Below are 21180 nucleotides of genomic sequence, written 5' to 3'. Positions count from 1 at the left end.
GCCAATAGGAAGCACCTGGGTGGTGCCGCCTCTCTGTGGGTCGGCATCGGCCAATAGGCGCGAGGCGCTGGCGAAGGGCCGTGATGGCGGCGCTGCCGGTGCTGGCTCTGGCGCTGCTGCTGGTCTGCGGCGGGCCGCGCGCTGCGGGGCAGAAGCGGAAGGAGGTGAGGGGACCGTGCGTGGCCGTGACGGCCTCAGCGGAGCGCGTGGAGCCGGGGAACGGGGCGAGGCGGGAGCGGGGCTGAGGAGGGGGAGCGCTCAGGCCCCGCGGAGCTGCTCGCTGCTCTGTGTCGTGTTCCCTCCCGGCTGCGCGGGGTCTGCGTGTGGGAAAGGTGTGCGGGTGTCTGTCGTTGTAAGTGCTACGACGTCGCTTATATCCTTGCACTTCTAGGGCTTAGAGTATTTTGTTACATAATTGTTTCAGGTGTAAGTTAACGTCGTTAATTATTTGTCATAAATTATTGTTCTGGTTCCGAAGAACAGTGTTTACAAGGGAAATACCTCACGATAAACCCCCAGTTTCCACTGTAGTACTTGTATGATATTGCACGACTGTTCTTTAAGGTAGAAGGCTTTATGCTCATGAATTTTGCAGGTGTGTCTGGGTGCAGGTATTATCAGCTGCCCTGTGAGTTAGACACTGAGCTCATTTCCATGACACTCCCATCCCCAGCACTTGTCCCATTGAGCTTTGTGATCTCAGGGTGTAGCAATCAGCATCAGATAAATACTGGAGAGACTGAGTTTGTGGAGTGCTCAGTGTGCCTGAATCACTGTGGGGGTTGGAAGGGACCTCTGCAAGTGTTGAGTGCAGCCCCTGCTTGAGTGGGTTCCACAGCACGTCACACAGGAGGGGGTCCAAACAGTGTTGAATATTTCCAGGGAAGGAGATCCCACCACCTCTGTGGGCAGCCTGCCCCAGTGCTCCATCCTCTCACAGCAAAGTTCTTCCTCGTGTTTGTATGGAGCTTCCTGCCTTCCACTTTCTGCCCGCTGCCCCTTGTTCTATTGCTGCACTCCACCACAAAGAGTCCGCTCCCACTGACTTGGCTCCCACACTTCAGATCTGTATAAACAGCGCTGGGAACCTCTCTCAGTCTTCTCTCCTCCAGACTGAACAGTCCCAGGTCTCTCAGCCTTTCCTTGCATGGAGATGCTCCAGGTCTCTCATCATCTTTGTGGCCCTCCACTGGACTCACTCTCTAGAAATTCCCTGTTTCTCTTGGACTGGGGAGCCCAGAACTGGACACGCTCCTCCAAATGTGGCTCCTCCATAGCAGATCAGAAGGGGGATCACATCCCTCAACGTACTGGCCATGCTCTTCTTAATGCACCCCAGGATATCATTGGCCATCTTGGCCACCAGGACACCCAGGTCCTTCTCTGCACAGATCCTCCATCAGGTCAGCCCCTAACCTTTATCAGTGCCTGCAGTTATTCTGCCCTAGGTGTAGGGCCTGTGTTTGCCCATGTGGAACCTCTTCAGGTTCCTCTGTGCTCAATTCTCCAGTCCGTCTGGTCTTGTTGAAAGCAGCACAGCCTTCTGGTACGTGAAAGCAACAAATCTCACCATTAGCAGCATGGGGTGGTACTTTAGAGCAGGCAGCCTTCATCATTTACATGCTTATTAATGATGTGCTTATTAGAAGGCTCTGTGAGTGCCCTTGAGAGCTGAGTGAAATATAATACCATGTTCTTCTGGAGTACGGTGCAGTATATGCATCTTCAAGTCTGTGCTGTGAGAGATGGGAGGGAAAAGCACCTGCAGAAAAAACAACACTGTTTCTCTGACTTTCTTTCCAGATGGTGTTATCAGAGAAGGTGAGCCAGCTGATGGAGTGGACAAGTAAGAGATCTGTGATACGAATGAACGGAGACAAGTTCCGCCGCCTTGTGAAAGCACCACCCAGAAACTACTCAGTGATTGTGATGTTCACTGCCCTTCAGCCTCACAGACAATGTGTTGTGTGCAAGTATGGCCTTCACTCATCAACTGGAACTTGAAAGTCATCGTGTGATTTGTAGGAGGTTAAATTTAAGAGAGTATCTCTTTCATGTACATGATATTAAAGTATGTCATGTATGATTTTAGATATTCTATGGGACTATTTACATTATATGGAGGGAAAACAATGTACTTGTTTTTTATTTTGCTCCTAAAGTAATTTGTTATTCAGACAAAATGCTCACAGTGCTGAGTTGCTGCTGTGAGAGCAGGTGATACCCCAGCTTTCCTGGTGTGTGCTGATGAAGAAGGGTTTGCAGAATTACTGCTGGCCTTGCAGTCTAACAGTTGCTGTTAGTTAGTAACACTGATTGACGTTTTATTTAAGCTTATAATGTGTTGGTCCTTAAGTATTTTAGGGCTTTCATTTATTTGCCTGGAGGTGGCAGGCTTCTGTAAAGATAACTTCTGTACCAAATCAATTCAAGTTAATTGGTGTCTCATCTTCTGATGCAGACAGGGGGACACCTCTGTTCATTTCAGTGCCCCAAGGATTAGCAAATCAGAAGTTTCTGTGCTGCATTTCATATATTTCTTAGGAAATTATCACTGCTTCTGGTTATGGACATAATAACGCTTGACCTTTATTTTGGGCTTTAAGATACAATGGTGCTAAATGCTTTAATTGTTAGATGTTAAGCTGGCCCTGAGCTTTTTATTCTAATGTGAGAAGATAAAAGCAGAAGGGTGGGTGGGGTGCTCCCTTCAGTGGGATGGAGGGCTACAGCTCTTGCAGCTGTTCTGTAACTGTGTGGGTGGCTGACATGTGACACAGCATCTCACTTCGTGTTTTTACAGGCAAGCTGATGAAGAATACCAGATTCTTGCAAACTCCTGGCGATATTCCAGTGCATTTACCAATAAGATTTTTTTTGCTATGGTGGATTTTGATGAAGGCTCAGATGTGTTTCAGATGGTAATATTCTCTTTCTGTTCTGTTTTTAACTCGTGTTTTGGAGAATGAGAGTAAAGATGTGTATAAAACATAACACAGTGATTAAAGATGTGTAGAGTTACTGAACTTAAAAGCTCCCGCTCAGATTCAGGAAAGAGAGTAGAAGAGCAGAGGGCAGTAGTATTAATAACACTGAAATATATGATGTTGGCACAAGGGATGTGCTAGCTTATCTGACTGTTGCTTTGAGGTCTGTCTCCTTTTTGATGGAACTCCTACAGTATAGGAATAGGCAAGACAGAAAACACTGAAGTCCTTAGGAATGGCTAAAAAAGGAATGGTAGATCAGGCTTTCAGTACCGAGTGACTTCTTACACTATTTTTTATTTTGGTGTTCTGCTGACATAACAAAATTAAAAGTATGTTTGCGAACTAGAATTGCAAGCATACATGGAATGATAGAATTAATCATTCACTACAGCTTGCAGATGTTCTCTTTTCTTTAGAGAGATGCTTATCTCTGTATTTAAAAGCTACATAGTTTTGGTGATGCTGTTTTATTAAATGGAAGTTTTTGGAAATTTGAGGTAGAAACTTTTTAAATATTCTTATTGTATTTTCCTGTAGTGTTTCATCAAGAATTAATCCACTAATTATATATATACAAGCTATGACTTGTATAAATTATTGTACATATTCTGATGATTCCTTTCCATCTATTCCATCAGTATATATAGAATAGTATATAATAGTATATAAAGATTCAAAAAACACTGTAATGCTGTGGGAAAAATGTTGTTGGAGGAAGGTATTAGGAAAAGATTAATAGAAAGATAAAATGACATTCTAGAATATTTTTCTATAAACAAATTTTTGTACATTGTAATTTCCTGCTAACTGGATGGAACCTTTGAAGTGCTCACTACACAGCTGAGTACTGACAAAAGAATGGCAGTTAATTCAGAAAGGAAGCTCAGATGTGTTTAAAAAGGAAACAGCAGCTTCCCCAACCATCTAGAACAGCTGGCAGCAGAGAGGAAAAGTTATTTCTGAATGCTGAAGAGAGAAAACAGCTTGGCCCATGCGAGGGAAAGTACAGAATGGTATTAATTACTGTCTTAGAAAGGGCAAGAACTTGATCTGTTTGTATGAGATATGGAAGTTAAGCTGCTGTGAGCTGTACACTTTACTAAAATGGCTATGAAACTTGCTTATTTACTTTTACTTTCTAATTGATTTGGTGGCTGTTGCACCATGTAGATGAAATGGAGGCATGTGTTGCTATGTAGACCTTTGATGGCGCTGTGTTTTCTGTGGATTTTCTAAATACAGCTAAACATGAATTCTGCTCCAACCTTCATTAATTTTCCTGCTAAAGGGAAGCCTAAACGAGGTGACACGTATGAACTCCAGGTGCGTGGCTTTGCAGCGGAGCAGCTGGCACGTTGGGTGGCTGACAGAACTGACGTCAATGTAAGTGTGCATTGAGAGAGGGGGCTTTATCCCCCACTGCCTCTGCAGCACTCCCTGTTATTCTGGCTCTGATATTTGTTAATTGTGTTTTGCTGATAAGTCTGCTCTCAGAGACTCTCAGTAGTTACTGCCTGTGTAATCTTCCGTCCCTGGGAATGTTCCAAGCACGGCTGGATGGGACTTTGAGGAGCCTGGTCTAGTGGTCTCTCTTCTGAGATTATCTGAGCATGTAACTCTACCTTTAAGGTTCATTCCTCTGTGTTCTAGTATGTTGTCTATGTCTGATAAGTTGGTAAAAATGGTCTTTCTTCTGCTTTTGAGGAAGGAAATTCTTTCAATTAGTAGGTAAGGTGGTAGTGTGTGAAGGAGGAAGAAACTTTACGTACTTTTCAGGTCAGAGCTATCTTATAGGAACTTCTGGGAGGGTTTTTTTTGTGTTGATTTTTTCTACTCTAATATATGGTGGGTTTTTTTAGGTGTAAAGATGTTACTTGTAATCTTGTTGAGAGGAAATAATGAAATTTACCTTCTGTGTGTAGATTCGTGTGATAAGACCACCAAACTATGCTGGGCCTCTGATGCTGGGACTGCTGCTGGCTGTCATTGGCGGCCTTGTGTATTTGCGTGGCAGCAATCTGGATTTTCTGTATAACAAAACTGGTTGGGCGTTTGCTGCTTTGGTGAGTGATCATAATTCTTGACTTCCTGTTGCTGTGAGTTTTATTTCAATTGACATTTTAAAAAGTTTTTGTTTAAATTTTGTTTAAACCTGCTAGAGGACAGTGAGTTGTTTAGCTTTTCTTTTTGGTAGCCTGATAATATTTGATCTCCATTTTTCTTTTCATCTTGTGTCATACTTCATTGGATGCTTTCTGTAGTAATAAAGGGCAATGCCTAGCTTAAGGTGGTCTTCCAAACCAGCACTTTTTGGTATTAAATGAAAATAAATGGAGTGGAAAACCTTTCTTAAGGAGTATTTTTTTCTTTCCTTTTCAGTGTTTTGTATTAGCAATGACATCGGGTCAGATGTGGAACCATATTAGAGGGCCACCCTATGCTCATAAGAACCCCCATACAGGACAAGTGGTAAGTCACTTTTCTCTGTTTATGCTTCTGCTTTTCTATTCAACAGAGTAATGTCAGTATTAAAAGAGGCAAGTCAGAATGCAGATTCTATTGTTGAGCTCATTACTAGGAAGCCAGTGAGGCTAACCTGTCCTTTGGTGAGCAAGGCAAGCTAGGGGATATTAATTCTCTGCTGGTATGGTCTGCTTTCTCTTAAAATACCCCTGAAAAAGGGGTTTTGTGGGTGAGCTGTGTGAATGTTCTTGTCTGAAAAGAAGCTCTGCAAACTCTTATCTTGCTCCTAAGCAATCACATAAAGTTGATTTTAATTAGAAACAAAATGTTCTGTTGTGTAATTGGGGTGTGATAATGTTTACCTAGAATTAAAGCTTCATAGGAAAGATTATTTATAGAATTTTTAGTTTAGTGATTCATTCATTTTAAGACTGATGTTGCTAGTTCATAACATTTGAAGAATAAAGGCAAACATTGCCTAGGGTTTTCTAGGTGTATTGCTTTCTGTTCTCAGGAATAAGCTTTCTGTGAGCAGGATAACTAATTCTTAGTAGGACAAGAAATATTAGGATTAGTTTGCTATCTAGCAATGTGCTCAGCTTTGTTTGAAACAAGTGTTTTCCATGCAGCAAAGTATTAGATAGTCATCATACGGATGGTACTCTGCAGAAAGCAGGGCATATGGGCTCAAAAGTGTTGCCTTATTTTAATACCAAAAGAGTTCTGGGTCTTCTTGTGAGGAAACGTTGATTATTCTAGTAATTAAAGAAAGTTGAGAAGGTGCTAAAAATAATGCTCTAGGGTAAGCACTTCGGTAACCCCATATTCTGTCATCTTTGCGAAGAAGTTATTTGGGATAGAGATTTCCCCTATCCTACAGTAAGCATTTTTCTGTCATATTTCCTACTTTATCTCCTCCCACCTCAAGAGTAAAGGGGCATGTGTTTGCATGTCTTTTAAAAGTTAGATGTTTTGGAGGAAGGATTTAACTATTTCTGTTTGTTTTCACGTTTGCTTTTCAGTGTTTAATTACCTGTGATGATTTTTTTCCTCTCACATGTGTATCATATCTCTGGTGGTGAAAAGACACAACAGTTCTAATAGCTAACAGGAAAAGAGGTGTCTGTGTTGGGTCTTATAGGTTAAATAGTGCTATTGTTGAGCCTGGCAATCACATATTTAACCTTATCTTTTACAGCTCATGCACCTATCTAATGACTTATGTATGAAACATCTTGCTTTGAGATTCTTAAGATAAATTGTCTACTGGTCTTAGATTTAGGAAATTTTGTTGTTGAGGGGGGAAAAGATTAGTTTTAACGTGTCAGGAAATATACGGCCCTTCACACAATACAGAAGTAGATGCACAGTATAGTCTGTATGCACCAAGAGCATTGCACCTCCCAAGGTTGTTCCCACATTGTACGTGGGCTTTTCTCCTGTATTTCACTGAGCCAGAATGGGTTTGGTGAAATGTCCTTTCATGCCCAGTGAAGTGGGTCAGGCCCCTGTGTTCTTCCAGCACACAGCTGATCTCCTTATCAGCCATGTTCTTCTGCTTGCATATAATCACAACTGTAGTGAAGGCAAGCTTCCCATAAAGGATAGAACACAACAATAGTCTTAACTTGAATGAATTTCAAACTTTGTTAACCCGTACATTTGGTAAACTTTAATGAAAAACATACAAAACAAGAAATGAAACCAGCAGAAGATTCCTGTCTGAGCCAAATGAAGTTCAAAGTCAACAGAAATTTTCATCTATGAAATATTTTTTTCAAAGAATTTCTGCTTTTTACTTTGTGATGTTATTTGTTTACCACATTCCTGCCTGTTATTTGATTTTAATACAAAGCCTGAAGAACAAAGCTTGAAGGGTGATCTTTTTTCCTCTGATGGCATAAAAAAGATTTAAAATGCTCAGCTTTGGAGCCAAGTGAGTGATGTTCACACACTGTCCCAAAGATGAGAGCAGTGTCTGTAGAGTAAGGATCCAAGTCAGGGTTTGGATCAGAGTTGAAAGCCAGCAGGTGCAGGAGAATGTAACTATCCAAAGAGGCAATGCAGGTGGTGAAGGTGGTAGCAGCTTTTGCATGACTATAATCAGAGCAGTAGTTTGCACATGATAGTATAGGAAGCATTACTAATGCTGCCATAGCCCCCTGAGCCCCAGTTCATGTTCAATAGATGAAACTATTCATGCTACAACTTCTTTTGTCTCCTGAAGGAGACATTGCAAAACTCAGCTCTGAGCTCTATAGCTGCTGCTAATTGTGTCAGAGTTGGCTCCAGTCTTTCTAAAATTCAGTTCTTTGTCTCCTACAGAGCTATATCCATGGAAGCAGCCAAGCCCAGTTTGTGGCAGAAACACACATTGTTCTTCTGTTCAGTATCCTTACTGAGACATGTGTTGGTGACAATTCTTCTGTTAGCTTATGCTGCTGCCTCTTCTATAAGTGTATTTTGTCATGGCTCCTGTCTGTCAGTACTAGCAGGAGCTAGCAGTGACCATGTTGACAACTGTGGCTTTCTAATGACAGTGATCTTTGAGTGCAAGAATGTTTACTGCTTTCTCACCACCTTCTTCCTTGCTCAGTGACTGAACTGGATGGAATCATAAGGCTCTTCAGGAAAGCCCCTTTTCCTCTATGTGTGTCTTGTCTTTTCAGTCTCACTTAAATCTCCCTTTGGTATTGAATTCTGTCTTCTGTTACTGATATTTTTATTTCTTGGCTCACCTTCTTTGCCTTTAACCTTAGCTCGTGTTCATGCTAACAAGTCAGGATTTTTTCATGCTGGTATTGAGCCATCAGGAGAGGTAAGCAGAATCTTGCTGGGTTGTGTTGTTTTCTCATTTGTATAAAGATGTTCCTTTAGAGTGTGCATTGTCTTTTCTGCTCGTGTGTGTGTTCATCCATCATCTGTGACTTGGGTCATCTCTGAATCAAGCTCTTCTTGTCTTGTCACTAATACCAGCCTGTGCCTTATTTTCACAACGGAATAGGTCTTATTTAATACTATTTTTTCCTTGCAGCTTCACTGTCCCAAGTAGTCTGTATTTTTATGGACCACAGGTATACTTTGCAGCATACTTACCTCATACACATCAATGAGTTTTTCTCTTAAATTTTATGACTTCAAAACTATGAAGTACCTGTCCTTGTTAGTACTCTACAGTGGCTAATGAGTTTCTGTTGCAGCAGCAGGTTCTTAGTAACTGAATCGTTTCTCTTAAATTTTTTGCAAAATCCCAATTTCATTGAGAGATACATTTGTGTTTTTTCCTTTCTTATGTAATTTATTGATATAAAGAAAATAATATTTAAATATGGTGTTAAGCTTTTTTTTACCCTTTCAACTCTGTATTCAGTATCAAAGATTTGTTAATACTGAATAATTCAATTTAGTGAGGGACTCCCAGTCTTTTTCTAGCCACTGTTGTACTTCTGATGCATTCAGTCAAATGTAACATAACTTTTTATTGATGCCTGTTTGCATTAATGCTGTCTGTGACATCATGGAGCGGATTTGCTGTTTTGCTAATGACATTTAAAGCACCAGAAGTTAAACTGGAGATTTAGACAAGACTTAAATCTTCCTGTTTGAAAGAATCCATGTTAGATCAAATGTTACATTCATTTTACTGTTTCTATTAGTTGAGTTAAAATGCAGTTTGTAAATTCCTTCTGGGAGTTTCTAGTGGAGTAAAACAACTGTAGGAGTGGATTTGCCTCCCTGAAGGAAGAAGTCCTGTTTCATTACAGGCTGAGGTAGTAAATACACATTTTTAAACTTTGCTTTGAGATTTGCTTTGAGACCTACTATATATTCTGGTTTATACTTCAAACTTTGTATTTTTCTCTTGGAATTTAATGAATATGAGCTACTTCCATTTGCTTTTTTTTACCCTTATATTTGTTGATTAGACCAGGAAGCCTGTAATTTTAAAAACTTAAGAAATTAGGAATGAGTGCATTGTATTAAGTCCAGTGTATTTTGTTGATTTAGCCTTAAACAGTGTCCACAGATGGTGGTGTTACTTTAGGAATGGTACTCCTCCATGAAGCTGCTACTTCTGAAATGGATGTGGGGAAGAGAAAGAGTAAGTACTAATACTTTCCTCTCCATCTGGAGAAGTGACATTATATAAAGATGAGGGTATTTAACAGAAATGCTTTTGTGCTGTTTTCTTTAATTGTGAATATTGGTCAATTTTTATTATTTCTGTTAGCTTTGAACAAACAATGGCATCCACAGTTTCTATGGACTCTTCAACTGTTGCAGTTGATTGCATAATAGAATAAGTAGAATAAGTTTCTGCTTCACAATTGGTTATTTTTTCTTCAAAGGAAGAATTAAAGAAGGAAAAAACTACTCGAAGTGTAACGTTATGATAACTAAAGAGTAAGAGTAGAGTATTCTTTGTGGTCTAATATAATACTGACTTAATCTGTTAGAATAAAAACAAGTCAGCATAAGTTTCTTAGTATTAAAAAAAACAACTCTAAAATTATCATGAAAAAAATACTCTCAAATATATCTGGCAATAAACTTGTTATGGATTTCATTATTCTATGTGTCCAGGTGAAGACAGTTGCAATTTTTATTCTCTTCTCCATTTCATGGCCATGTTAATCTCATTTTATGTCCATGCTTTAGTCAAGAAAAACATCAAACCACATTTGGCTTCTGTATATCTTGTGCATTATTTCCAATTCATAGAGCATGGATTTACCTTTTTTCTTCTTCTCCAATGTTACTAGTGAGGGATATATCAGGATAAAGTGCATGCAAATCCCATTCTAGTCTTATGTGAGATGCTCAATAGCATTTTTTCACAACTACCTATTGGTCTCCACAACAGCACTTTCAGTTTTTGGATATTATTAGTACATGAGGACCTGGTGGGAATGAAGTGAAACAGACTTCTGCTCTAATCTAGGACTGTGTGCACATGTGCTTACTAGTTTCCTTGCCTTGTCAGGGAAGGATGCTATTTGTAAGCTTTCAACCTTTCAGTGAAACCTTTGTTATTTCAGCAGCTTTTGGAGGTGCTTAGCAAAAAAGCAAGAAACTCAAGGTGATCTGGGGAGGATGGAAATAAAGATACCTTGGGCCATTTTGTTAGCAAGAGATAAAAAGGACTTACTGTCTTTTAAATTGGTGATATAAAATGGGCTTACAGTATTTGAAAGAAAACTGATGTCAGTATAGCTCTTAATGACTATAATAAAGATTTAATCTGACTAAACTTGTAAATATTGCAGAATGCTTTTGTTAACTGTGGTGTTTTTGGAGAGAGCTGTCACTTAACTACAGAATTATTCTCCATCTCTTGCAGTCATGTGCGTTGCTGGTATTGGCTTGGTGGTGTTCTTTTTCAGTTGGCTGCTGTCTGTCTTCAGGTCAAAATACCACGGATACCCATACAGGTACTGCTTTTCTGCTGCTGCAGTCGTTGTTTCCATGTGCACTGCAATACAGCTATATCACCAGAGGTGGTTAAGGAGGAAGTGCAGTTTTACTGCTTTCCAATTAAGACTTTGAAAATAATAGAAGTTTTTACTTGGACTGTATCATTATGAATGAATCTGTTCCTGTGAACTGGCATTTGCTTCTCTCTTAATGTTAATATAAACCAGAATGGTGTAAGAAGCCAAGGTTTTTTTTTCTCCTCTGAAATATAATGTGTTGAGAAATACTTATTTAAAAAAAAATGCTCCACTTTCTGCTCAGAGTAGCAGTATTGGCTGATAGTACAGTAATACAGCACGTGGTGGATACTGCTGTTTTTCAGTTGGCCAAAGCAAAGGTTATGCTGCATTCCCTTTTATGCTGTTATGTATTTATGAAATATTTCTGTTCTTATATTGATATCTCTGCCAACTTGTATTGAAATAAGTGCAGCTTTACTACTTTTCTCCAATACTCATATGTTCTGATTATTAATTCTTATTGCTGGGAATAGGGAATGGGACTGAGGCTTTAAAGCTGAAAATATTTCAGGATTGCTCCTATAAAGAGTATAGCACTCTTTGAGTGGTTAATTTATTTTTCTATATTGATGGATATAGGCATCTCGTTTTATGTATTTTGCAGGTATAAATACATGTTGAGAGGCCAGCAACTAACCATCTTGGCTTCTGCAAGGTTTTTAATGTGTCTGGAAGGCTAATTCTAACTTGCATTGGCAAATAGATGGTCCTCTCTCTGTGAGAGGCCATCACGATGGGTGACATTAGCAGAAAGCATGTCAGTGGGTTCCTAGAATTCTGTAGTATGCAAGGACGCTAAAGGTTTATTTTTTTTCCAACATTTGTTTATTAAGGATTAATACCAATCACTCCTTATTCAGATAGTTAATTAGTCTCATTCTGATTAAGAGCAATGTTTCTGGCTCCCAGTCTGTTGCACCATGCCACTGACAGATCCTCACTCAGCTTTCTGCCAAACTGTGAAGATATCTGCCTTACTTGTCCTGCTTGAAAGTTTATAGTGGTGGTTGTGACCTGAGGTGGTGGGGGTATGCCTTTGTCTCCAGCAGGAGGTGGGAGTTATGGGATAGAGTGCAAAAGGAGTGCCTCATCTGGATTACATTCAAACAGTGAGGTGGAGGCAGAAGGCTAGTTGCTAAAATTAGAATCATCCTCATTATCTGTTTGCAGTGGAAGTATTTATTCAGTGATCTCACTTTCTGAGACTGGGATTGTATGGTTTTTGCTGTAGTAAAGACAGAGGTCTGAAGATAATTTTGAATTCCTGAAATTATTGGCTCTTATCATGACTGTGATATTCAAGGGCAGCTGCTGCTCTATAACTCACTGTGAAATGCCTTGTGCTTCTTGCCAAACAGTTCTTAGTGAAGCAGATACAGTTGCACTGTGATAAGCTAGCCCAGTACTTTGCTGCTTCTGAAATTCTGCTCAAAAAGCCTCTTGTACTTTTCTTCCACCGACCCCTCAAATATCCATAACTGTGAACTATGAAATCCTGCTAGCCCATTGTTGTGTTCTCTCTACACTCAGGCTGAGTAGCTCTTTCAGTCACAGCAGTAGTCAGTTCTTTCATTTTTTTCAATGGTCTCTATAATAAATCGTGATATTCACAGAGGCTTTTCTAATACTGGAAGAGACCTGAATTTTTTGTTAATAACTGATTGCCTTTCATTCTGTTCTTGCAGTGGTCTTACACACTTCTAAGTTTGCAGCAAGCATGATACTGCTGCTCTGCCTTGGCTTGAGGGGTACTAAAGTCTTGCTTTTAAGTGACTGTCTCCACAGCTATTTAACCCTTAGTTTTTCATTCTGATTTTCTGGATGTGTGTGGAAAACTAATTAGGCTATTGAAGGCCTTTGCCTTTTATGAAATTAATGTATGTTTGCTTTTCTCTTTGTTCTTGCAGTTTCCTAATGAGTTAAAGGATTCCAGAACCTGTAACATCAGGAAGGTGGTGACTATGAAACTGTGTGTAATAGAATGGAAGAACTAAAGATGTGTGGTTCATACTACCTCCCTTTACACTGAATGAGATAGTTAAACACTGAACCAAAGATGGCATGCAGTGCCTTAAATAAATCAAGCAGTGTGCATTGAAGGATGGAGTATTAAGATGCAATCTCTCTCACAAGCTTTACATCTTCTGATTCAACTTTAAATCTAATGGAAGTCAAAACTTTGCATTTAGAACTGCTATGTTTCCTTATACTAACCAATGCGGTACTTGGAATCCAAATGAATAATCTCTTTTGTGTCTTTTCCCCTCAAATACTTCTTGCTCATCCTTGGAGACGACAATAGCTTTCCTGTTGTGCCTTTGCGTGGTTGAGGAAACCTCATGTACCTGCATATCTCTTCCTTCAGACTGTGTGTGACCCTTGGAGCATACTCTGGATTCCTTTTCAGGATGTGCATGCCCTAAAAGGTATATGTTGACTTTGAGAAGAGCATTTAACTGCAGTATGATGCAAGAGATGACTTCACAGATGAAGGAAGACTTTATAACGGGTAGTAGTGGCTCAGTAAAATTTCAGTCAACCTACTAATTAATTTTACACTTCACGTTCAGGACTGAAAGAAATAATCAAGAACTTAGTGTATTCTTCTTCTCCCTAGTAAATAGCCAAAACTTATGGTAAACTTCTCTGTCCTCAACTTGGTTGAAGTCCCTATTTGTTATAGTGCAGCTCGTTTAATTGTTAAAATCCTTCTTGTCAAATAATGAAACTCCATCAGTTGATTTGTAAATATTGGCTCACAGCTGAAGAAGTACTCTCACAGTGATCAACACTTTCTTCCAAAAATAACAAAAAAGAAAACTGAAAAGGTAATTACAAAGGTAACTAATCTGTTGCATGAATTACAAGTTGCTAACTGGCCTTAAAGTTACTGCTCAGCATCTGCTGTCAGAGTGCTGGTCACGATGTAAGTTCTCGCATTCTCTGCTTTCTCCAATTTTTTTCAGCCTTATGTCCTTGGGGAGGATATGGGAATGGGCTGAGATATCTAATCCCAAATGTTGTTACACTAGGAAAGCTTCCTTAGCCTTACAATTAAATGGATGTGCTTTTTTGCTTTTTTTATCTCATGAAGGTGCTTTGTCTTAAGGGTTTTTTAGTTTGAAGACCTTGTGCCTCAGCCCACGCTGTTTTGTAATTCAGCATCTGCACTATAGGAAATGTTTGTGGCCTAATTCAGCAGTACTGCCTTTTGTAGATTATGATGGCCTTGGTGGTTAATAGTCAGAGGAAAATACAAGACTGGCTTCTGCTTCTGCCTGTCTCCTGCCTCTGAGGATTACAGGATGTGGATACTTAAGATTTAAGCTCAAAAAGAGCTTTATCATTCAAAGTAGAATGTTGTTATTATGCAATTTTGCTACATTAACACACATCTCAAGTGCCTTAACCTTTCTAATTTAGTTGTTTGACATTTCAACTTGTTTGTGAGATGCATTTTGTTTTTTTAACCATACAGAATGACAAGTTCTAGTGGATTGGATAAGTTGTGTGCTTGGCTGGATTTTGGACAACTTTCAATAAATTTTTTTAATCCTTGCTCCTGTGTTTCTCAAACTTTCAGACTGAAAAAAAAGTTACAAACTTATTTTCTTCCTGTATTGCTTCAATGTGTTTATAAGTGTATACAGTAAATAACCTGAGTGTGGCTCAGTAGATGGGATTAATAGCGTATGTGTGTGTTTATGCTGGAAATCTCAACCTAAAGCATCACTGCTAGAGGCCTTCTTGTATAGCCAGCTAACAGCACAAGGGCTGCGTGTTTTGCGCTGTCTTTGACGGCTGTCCTGAGGTACAGGTCTTGCCTTCCTGGAGTCCCTGGCAGATAATGTTTCTGAAGGTGGAGTCTAGTGAGCACTACAGTTCTAGACTGTTACATCCATTTGTTTTCCTGCCCTGGTGGTATTTTGGGAAGGCTTCTAGTAACCTTTAAGATTGGTTGTGCTTCAGTTGTTAACAGTGCAGCAAAAGTGCTTCACAATTTCATTCTGAAGTCATGTTTTCTACTTTACTTAAAAGCTTAGATCTTGACGGTTCCGATAAAACGAATTTAAACACTGTTGTCTTGTTCTGGTTTAACTGTACTACTTCTATCATAAGAATAATCTTAACAAGAAATAAAAAGTATACATAGTGGTTATTTCTAGGTCAGGAGCACATACAGTTATTAAAGTAATTGTCAGTTGATAACTATACATGTCTTTAGCTGTTTTTTTAAAGCAGGCTAATATCTACTTAAGACGACTCATTACTGCTATTATGACAGAAATCAGTGATAAGGTTCAGCTGTAGTCCTTGACTTCTTTTACTAAGCTCTGAAGCACTCTTTCAAGTGTATTGGATCAGCATGCCTATTATTGCCTTGGGGGGAGCATTCTTGTGTCCAGGGTGAGCTTGGCTGTAGGTATGCAGGATGTGCAGAATGTTTTTCTAGAGGGCATGCTATCTGTATGTGGATTTTGGTGGGCTCCTGCTACTTGCATTTGGATAATTTGGTGATAGGTAGAAGCAAGTGATGTTTTAGAACTGCTGCTTTGACTGTGAGATAGAATCTGGGATCAAAAGCTATTGAATCAGCTTCTTGATAGTAATAAAACTCAGTAAACAAAGGATGCAATTCTATGTTAAAAAGATAAGTTTTAAAACAAGTTCTGGACTTGTTTGTAGAATTTGTCTGAGAAATGTAGGCTTACATGTTCTGAAGTTTGAAAATATTTATGTCATCACAATTGCCTTTTGGAATGAAATACATGTCAAGGAGAGGTTATACTTGAATTGACAAGGCTTCTACTTCATGTTTCTTATTTCACAAGTTCTGTTGGGAACCTAGGTGAGTGCGTACCTTTTATTTCTGTAGGAAGAAAACTTTTGTTTTCAAGGCTGGTTATATTTTGTGTCTAATTGTCACCTGTCTCTAATTCTGCCCCATGCTGGACTTGGTGCCCCGTTCTTCCCTTTTGGCGGTGGAGAGATGTGAGCACTGGGCTGCTCCAGGCACTGCAGGTTGGCAGTGTTCTTGTGAGAGAAAAATGCTTCTTCCCCTTCTTCCCCTCTGTGTCTTTGCTGTTCATATGGATTTTAACATCTGATGGGGCTGCTGCTACAAGGGGAGAAGGTAGTCTGGATGTACCTAGGTCTTAAGTGATGCTGCCAGTGAGGAATGATAGCTGTGCTTCTTCCTCTGAAGGACATTTAAAAGTATGTAAATTCTAGTAATGCTGTGCTTAAGTGAGGCTCTAGTTAACAGGCCAGCTTGTGCTGCTATGTGTACTGGGGTTAGTAGCGTTTGTCACACCTTCCTGTCATGAATCATAGAACGGATAGAATCAGAAGGGCTTGGGTTGGGAAAAAAGCCCACCTGGTTGCAATTCCCTGTGAAGAATTGGTGTGGAGAAGCAGGGTCACGAGTGGCTGTGGCCCTGGGCGCTGTCACGACGTTCCTCTCGCGTGGGCACGTGGCTCGCGGGGCCGCGCGCACCGAGGCGCCGTTAGTGGAGCCCCCTACCGGTCACACTCGTCAGTGCACTTCGTTTTGGAATGATGTCACGGGACTTGGTGCATGACGTCAGCCCCCTCCCCCTCCCCCCCGTTGATGTAACCGTCCTGCCGGCCAATCAGAGCGGGGAAGGACGGGCGGTGACGTAAACGCCCGTAGCAACGGGCCCCGTCGGAGCGGCCCAATTAGAAAATCGCTGGGGGCGGCAAGGAGCCAATGGGAGTCGGCGAAAGAGGAAGGCGGCAGGAGGCAGGTCTCCCTCATCTTCTCTCCGACAAGATGGCGGCGGCGCTGGCGATGGCGGCAATAACGGCTTTGTCTCCTTTCAGCGCCTGAGCGCGGTCCCGGCCTGATCCGGCCGCACCGAGCAGCGGCGGCGGAGACATGACCGCAGAGCCCATGAGGTACGGCCCGGAGCCCTCCCCCGCCGGGCAGCGGCCCCCGCCGGCCCCGCTGAAGCGAGGAGGCGGCCGTCGGCGCGTACCGCTCCCGCCGCGTGCGCGAGCGTTGCCGTCGGCGGCGCCACCGCCCGGCCCGGCCCGGCCCGACCCGCGGCCCGACCGGGGCGGGGCTGAGCAGGGCCCGAGGCGGCGGGGCCGGCGGAGGCCGGACGGGGGGAGGGGATGGCGGCGGGAGGCCGGGTGGAGAGCGTAGGGGGAGGGGACGGCGGCGGAAGCGGCCGGGCGCGGGCTGGCGGCGGGCGCTCGCTTCGCAGCCGCCGCGCGCGGCATTCGGGAGCGGAGCGTTCTGCCCCTCGGCCCCGGGCAGCGCCCCGTGCCCCGGCCGCTGGGGACGTGCCCGGCCCCTGTCAGCCCCCGCCACACGTGTGCGTTCGGAGTGCTCCGCCCGCTCGGCCCCGCGCGGAAGGGCCCTTCGCGGGCGCGTCCCGCTCTTTTTGAGGGGCGGCTCCCGCCGCGCCGATGGGGATGAACCGTTTTCTTAAAGTCAGTAAGCTGCTATAAACTGAGCCGGTGCCGCCAGGCGCCATGTTAAAGCGTTAACGCGGAGTTGGGTTTGGATGTTCGTACTTAGGCTGAAGGGTCTGATCTGCGCTGTCAGTCGCACACAAATACTCCAGATGCCTGAGGCAGCTCGTAAACAATAAAGCATTGTTCGTGAACCCTCAAAAATGCTGCTTATGGCTTCAGCATCAAACAGAATATTAAAAAAGAGGCAGTATGCTGTCTTAGGTACCGAACCTCCAAGTTTCTTCTGAGGTCATGTTTGTGTATCCTCACCCGCAGTTTCAGACTTCCCTTGAGCAGTTCACAATCACCACGTAGTTATGGCCAGAAGTTAAGTGGGTGGCAGGCTTTTTTTGCTCTTCTATACTGCTTGAGTTTAAAGCTTTAACATTTCAGAGGAAACAATGCATGGGCATAGATTCAAACAAAGAAATTAAAGTATTATCATTGTTTTCAATGTTGGTCACATGCTAGATGCAAGTCATAAGCATTACAAACGTACGTTTGTGCATGCATGACTTCCCAGCAGCTACCAGTTTCTTCTGCATGCCTCATGTAAAGGAAGGACTCCCATCTCTCACTCCTCCCTGTGCCCTTAGAGCACTCTGACAGTTTAAGCCAGTTTTTTGTTGGGTTGATTGTTTTATTTGTAGGCTGAAATACAAATGGAAGCTGTTTTCTTCTTTCATCTTCAGTCCTTGAAAAGCAGGAGTGGAGTTTGCATTTCTGTGTAGCAGGATCTTGCTTAAGTATTCTTACGTTGTCATAGCACATGAGTTAATGTGAAAAGGCTGCTTTAGTGTACGCTTCAGTGGAGTGTAGGTGATACAGGAGGTCATACCTTTACCTGCAGATAGAAATGTTAATTGCATTCCTTCGTGAGTTTCATTTGTAACCTTGAAGATGAATGGTATGTACAAGGTCGATTTGAGATTGTATGTAATATATTAGTTGAATGTCTATGCATTAAGCCGGCCCTATGGCAACTTTTAGATAGCAGGATGTAGTATTTTTTGGTGCTTCAAACTTATTCTGTTATTAGCTGAGTGCCCAGTCAGTGCAGGTGTTTTTGATGACCCTTGAAACATACAGAACTCATCTAGAGGAGTGTTTTTTAATGTATAGGAGTAGTTCTGTTGTAGGAACTAAGCGTTACGGTGTTGGGTACTGTGGTTTCAGGATTAGGAGCTGATGAACACATTGATTGCAAGAGCTTTTTTCTTATTTTCTCTCAGTTCAAGTTCTGCTAATGCTGGAGAGAACGAGAGGGAAAAGCACTGCAGATGTGTTCATGGTGTATTAATGTGTTGGTACAGAGGCAGAGGTGCTCTCCCTCCACTTTTTGCACATACATGTAGGCAAATTTCTTTGCTCTCACACACACAGTGTTCTTTGCTCTTGTTTCCAGCAAGCCCTGCTGGCCTTCCAGCTGCTGCCTTTCTGTCACCCTTCACCATCTCCCTGCTTGTTCATTTACTGAGATTTTTGGGCAAAAGTTTCATATAGAACTTGATTTATTTTTCTTTTTAAGATGGAGAATCTTTGTTGTAATGACGTGGTCTGTTCCTAACAGTTTTGAGCATTGAAGTGAAGAATAAGCACAATAGCAAAAGGAGTTTTGAATCTTGGACCATCCGGGTGGCAATGTAGTGATACCAATTATTTTAAGCTGGTAGAATAATTTTCAGGTGAACTTCTTTATGCTTTGGTCTTCCCAGTGTGCAGTGTGGGTTCTGCATTTTGGAGTCACTTGAATTGCCGTGTTCAGAGTGAGTTATGTTACAGGTTTGTATGATGTGTGTTAATTAATGCCATAATAATTTAGCAGGAATAAGTCAGTATTAACTGTCCATATTACGAGGAGGTACAGTGTAAGTTGGCAGTCTTCCTTGCTGTCATGTGGAATGGGTGTAAGCAGATTCTTTGCTCTTTGTGAGGAAATAGTCAAAACCTGAGGCTGGCTGTCACCTTCTGTGCCAGATGTGCCCTTGAGCCCCAGTGTGCTCACACTGAAGTGAAATTCCTCCCAGAGACCCTTACTGCAGTGACTGCATCACTTCTGTTTCTGTGTAGTATAGTCTTAGGGTTTTGTATGCTGTTACGGTCTCTTCAGGGCTTAAGTGAAGCTGCCTTCTTCTCCCTTAGTATGGTATGAGAAAGGGATAGCCCTACCATTAGTGAAACTTCCCATTTTCGTTACAGATGAAGATTCTGTGTGCACTTGTAACATCTCTACTGAAGGGTCTAAGTGTCCATGCTTTTTACTTGTATACAACTCACCAAAAGAAAATGCCAGCACAGAAAATAATGCTAACACATTATGTTCACCATGAGAACAAATGCCTGTGTCAAATGATGTTTTTAGATGGAATCACTAGATAGGCCTTTTATAAACAGGGGAGCCTAGGGATACTGCTGACCCTTGTGAAATCACATTTCGTATCACTGGAGTTTGTGCCTGCAGGTGATTGGGAAATATGAGTTGGTTCATGAGTAGGTCAGTGTTGCAAGTTCTGGTGGCAGGTCAGGATGGAAAAGACAAAATTGTCAAGATTCACTGACAAATAGAATGGGAGACTTAGTAGTATTGACTTAAGATAGTAAGTAGGTAAAGTTCTCTAATTTACTGAGGGACAGCACTAAGCTGTCAGAGTTGTTTGTAATGTCTAGCTACAAACAGTTTTCACTCAAGATAGAAGAAGGATAGGTTGATATGAATTTTAGCAGTGCTATTTTTTAAGGGAAGGAGTGCAACCGTGAGAAAAAAAAACAACCAAACTTGATTTCACAGGTTGCTGCCCAGAGTCAACTTCAGTGCTGTTCAGACAAGGCTTTTTGTTTTTTTCTTTGCAGGCTGCAGAATTTTCTTCCTTTCATGCATTAATGCTAGAAGCTGCATAGGGCAAATACATCTGTCATGTAAAGCAGAAACAGGAATTCTGGCAATAAATTCAGCATTGTTAGTGGGGCAGTCTGAGATGACTATTATTTTGGAAAATAAAAGAGCTGTGCTTCAGGAAGACTGTAACCCTTCAAACTGGATAACAAATCTGATGGTAGTGTCTGGGAAACTCTAAGGAGCACGCTCCAATTTTCAGAGTTTGTGATGAGTGATGTCTCACTGAGAATCTTTTACAAACTTTAGAAAATGGAACACAATTGAAACAGAAGAGAAGATGGTATTTTGTCTCTAGTTCTGATGCTGTTGTGTGGAGCCCTTCTTTCTCTTCAAGCAAAGCACACTTCTGCTTTTGTGACAGTATTTAGTCTTGTAGGTTATATACATGCTTGTTTCAGCTTCCTTTCCTGAGTTAAACTATTAAAATGCTCAGTGTACCATGACTTCTGTCTCAGAAAGGTGAAAATACTATATTTAGGTTTTGAGGTGGTTAACTTCAGTCAGTGTTTCTAATCTTGCAGGCTGTTTTACCATTGAAATTGCAGACTTCCATATAGCATTGAAGCCTACTAAAAATGAAGTTGTTAAAAACAAAAACATACAAAAAAAACCCTTCATTTTCCAGTGAAGCATGGTAACTCTCAGCCAAATCCTGTTACAGCTGTTTGGGTGCCATCTCAAGAAAAAGAAATTGTGTAATCTTCCTTGAATGTAATAAAGGGTCTCTTAGTGATTTTGAACCATTCCCCTTGTGTGTCTGGAGAGGACTAATTCTGTTTACTAGTCTGAACCTCTTGTGCTGTACTTACACTCCAAACTTACTTCATCCTTATCATCAAACATCTCGAACTCT

The 21180-nt window shown here is 41.5% G+C and overlaps 2 protein-coding genes across 4 annotated transcripts in view; both read left to right on the top strand.

Annotated features, from left to right (window-relative positions):
* Positions 1-59: 59 nt before the first annotated feature.
* On the top strand, positions 60-14499 carry MAGT1 (magnesium transporter 1). Its single transcript, XM_065729618.1, has 10 exons — positions 60-164; positions 1804-1973; positions 2804-2921; positions 4233-4373; positions 4913-5053; positions 5370-5459; positions 7779-7842; positions 9481-9555; positions 10795-10885; positions 12856-14499. Exons 1-10 carry the CDS (start codon positions 84-86, stop codon positions 12869-12871), a joined length of 987 nt encoding a protein of 328 aa, XP_065585690.1. The 5' UTR covers positions 60-83; the 3' UTR covers positions 12872-14499.
* Positions 14500-16722: 2223 nt separating this feature from the next.
* ATRX (ATRX chromatin remodeler) overlaps positions 16723-21180 on the top strand; it is a 72700-nt gene continuing 68242 nt past the window's right edge. For all 3 annotated transcript variants that reach the window (XM_065729565.1, XM_065729563.1, XM_065729562.1), the window contains exon 1: positions 16723-16867. In XM_065729565.1, coding sequence (XP_065585637.1) covers positions 16848-16867 — 20 coding nt within the window. In that variant the 5' untranslated portion in view covers positions 16723-16847. The remainder of the gene's footprint in view (positions 16868-21180) is intronic.

The sequence above is a fragment of the Cyrtonyx montezumae genome, unplaced genomic scaffold (genome assembly GCF_038088225.1).
Source record: "Cyrtonyx montezumae isolate F1298 unplaced genomic scaffold, pur_monq_1.0 scaffold_11, whole genome shotgun sequence".
Lineage (NCBI taxonomy): Eukaryota > Metazoa > Chordata > Aves > Galliformes > Odontophoridae > Cyrtonyx > Cyrtonyx montezumae.
The sequence above is the reverse complement of the archived record's forward strand: the minus strand, read 5'-3'. Positions and strand labels throughout refer to the sequence as shown.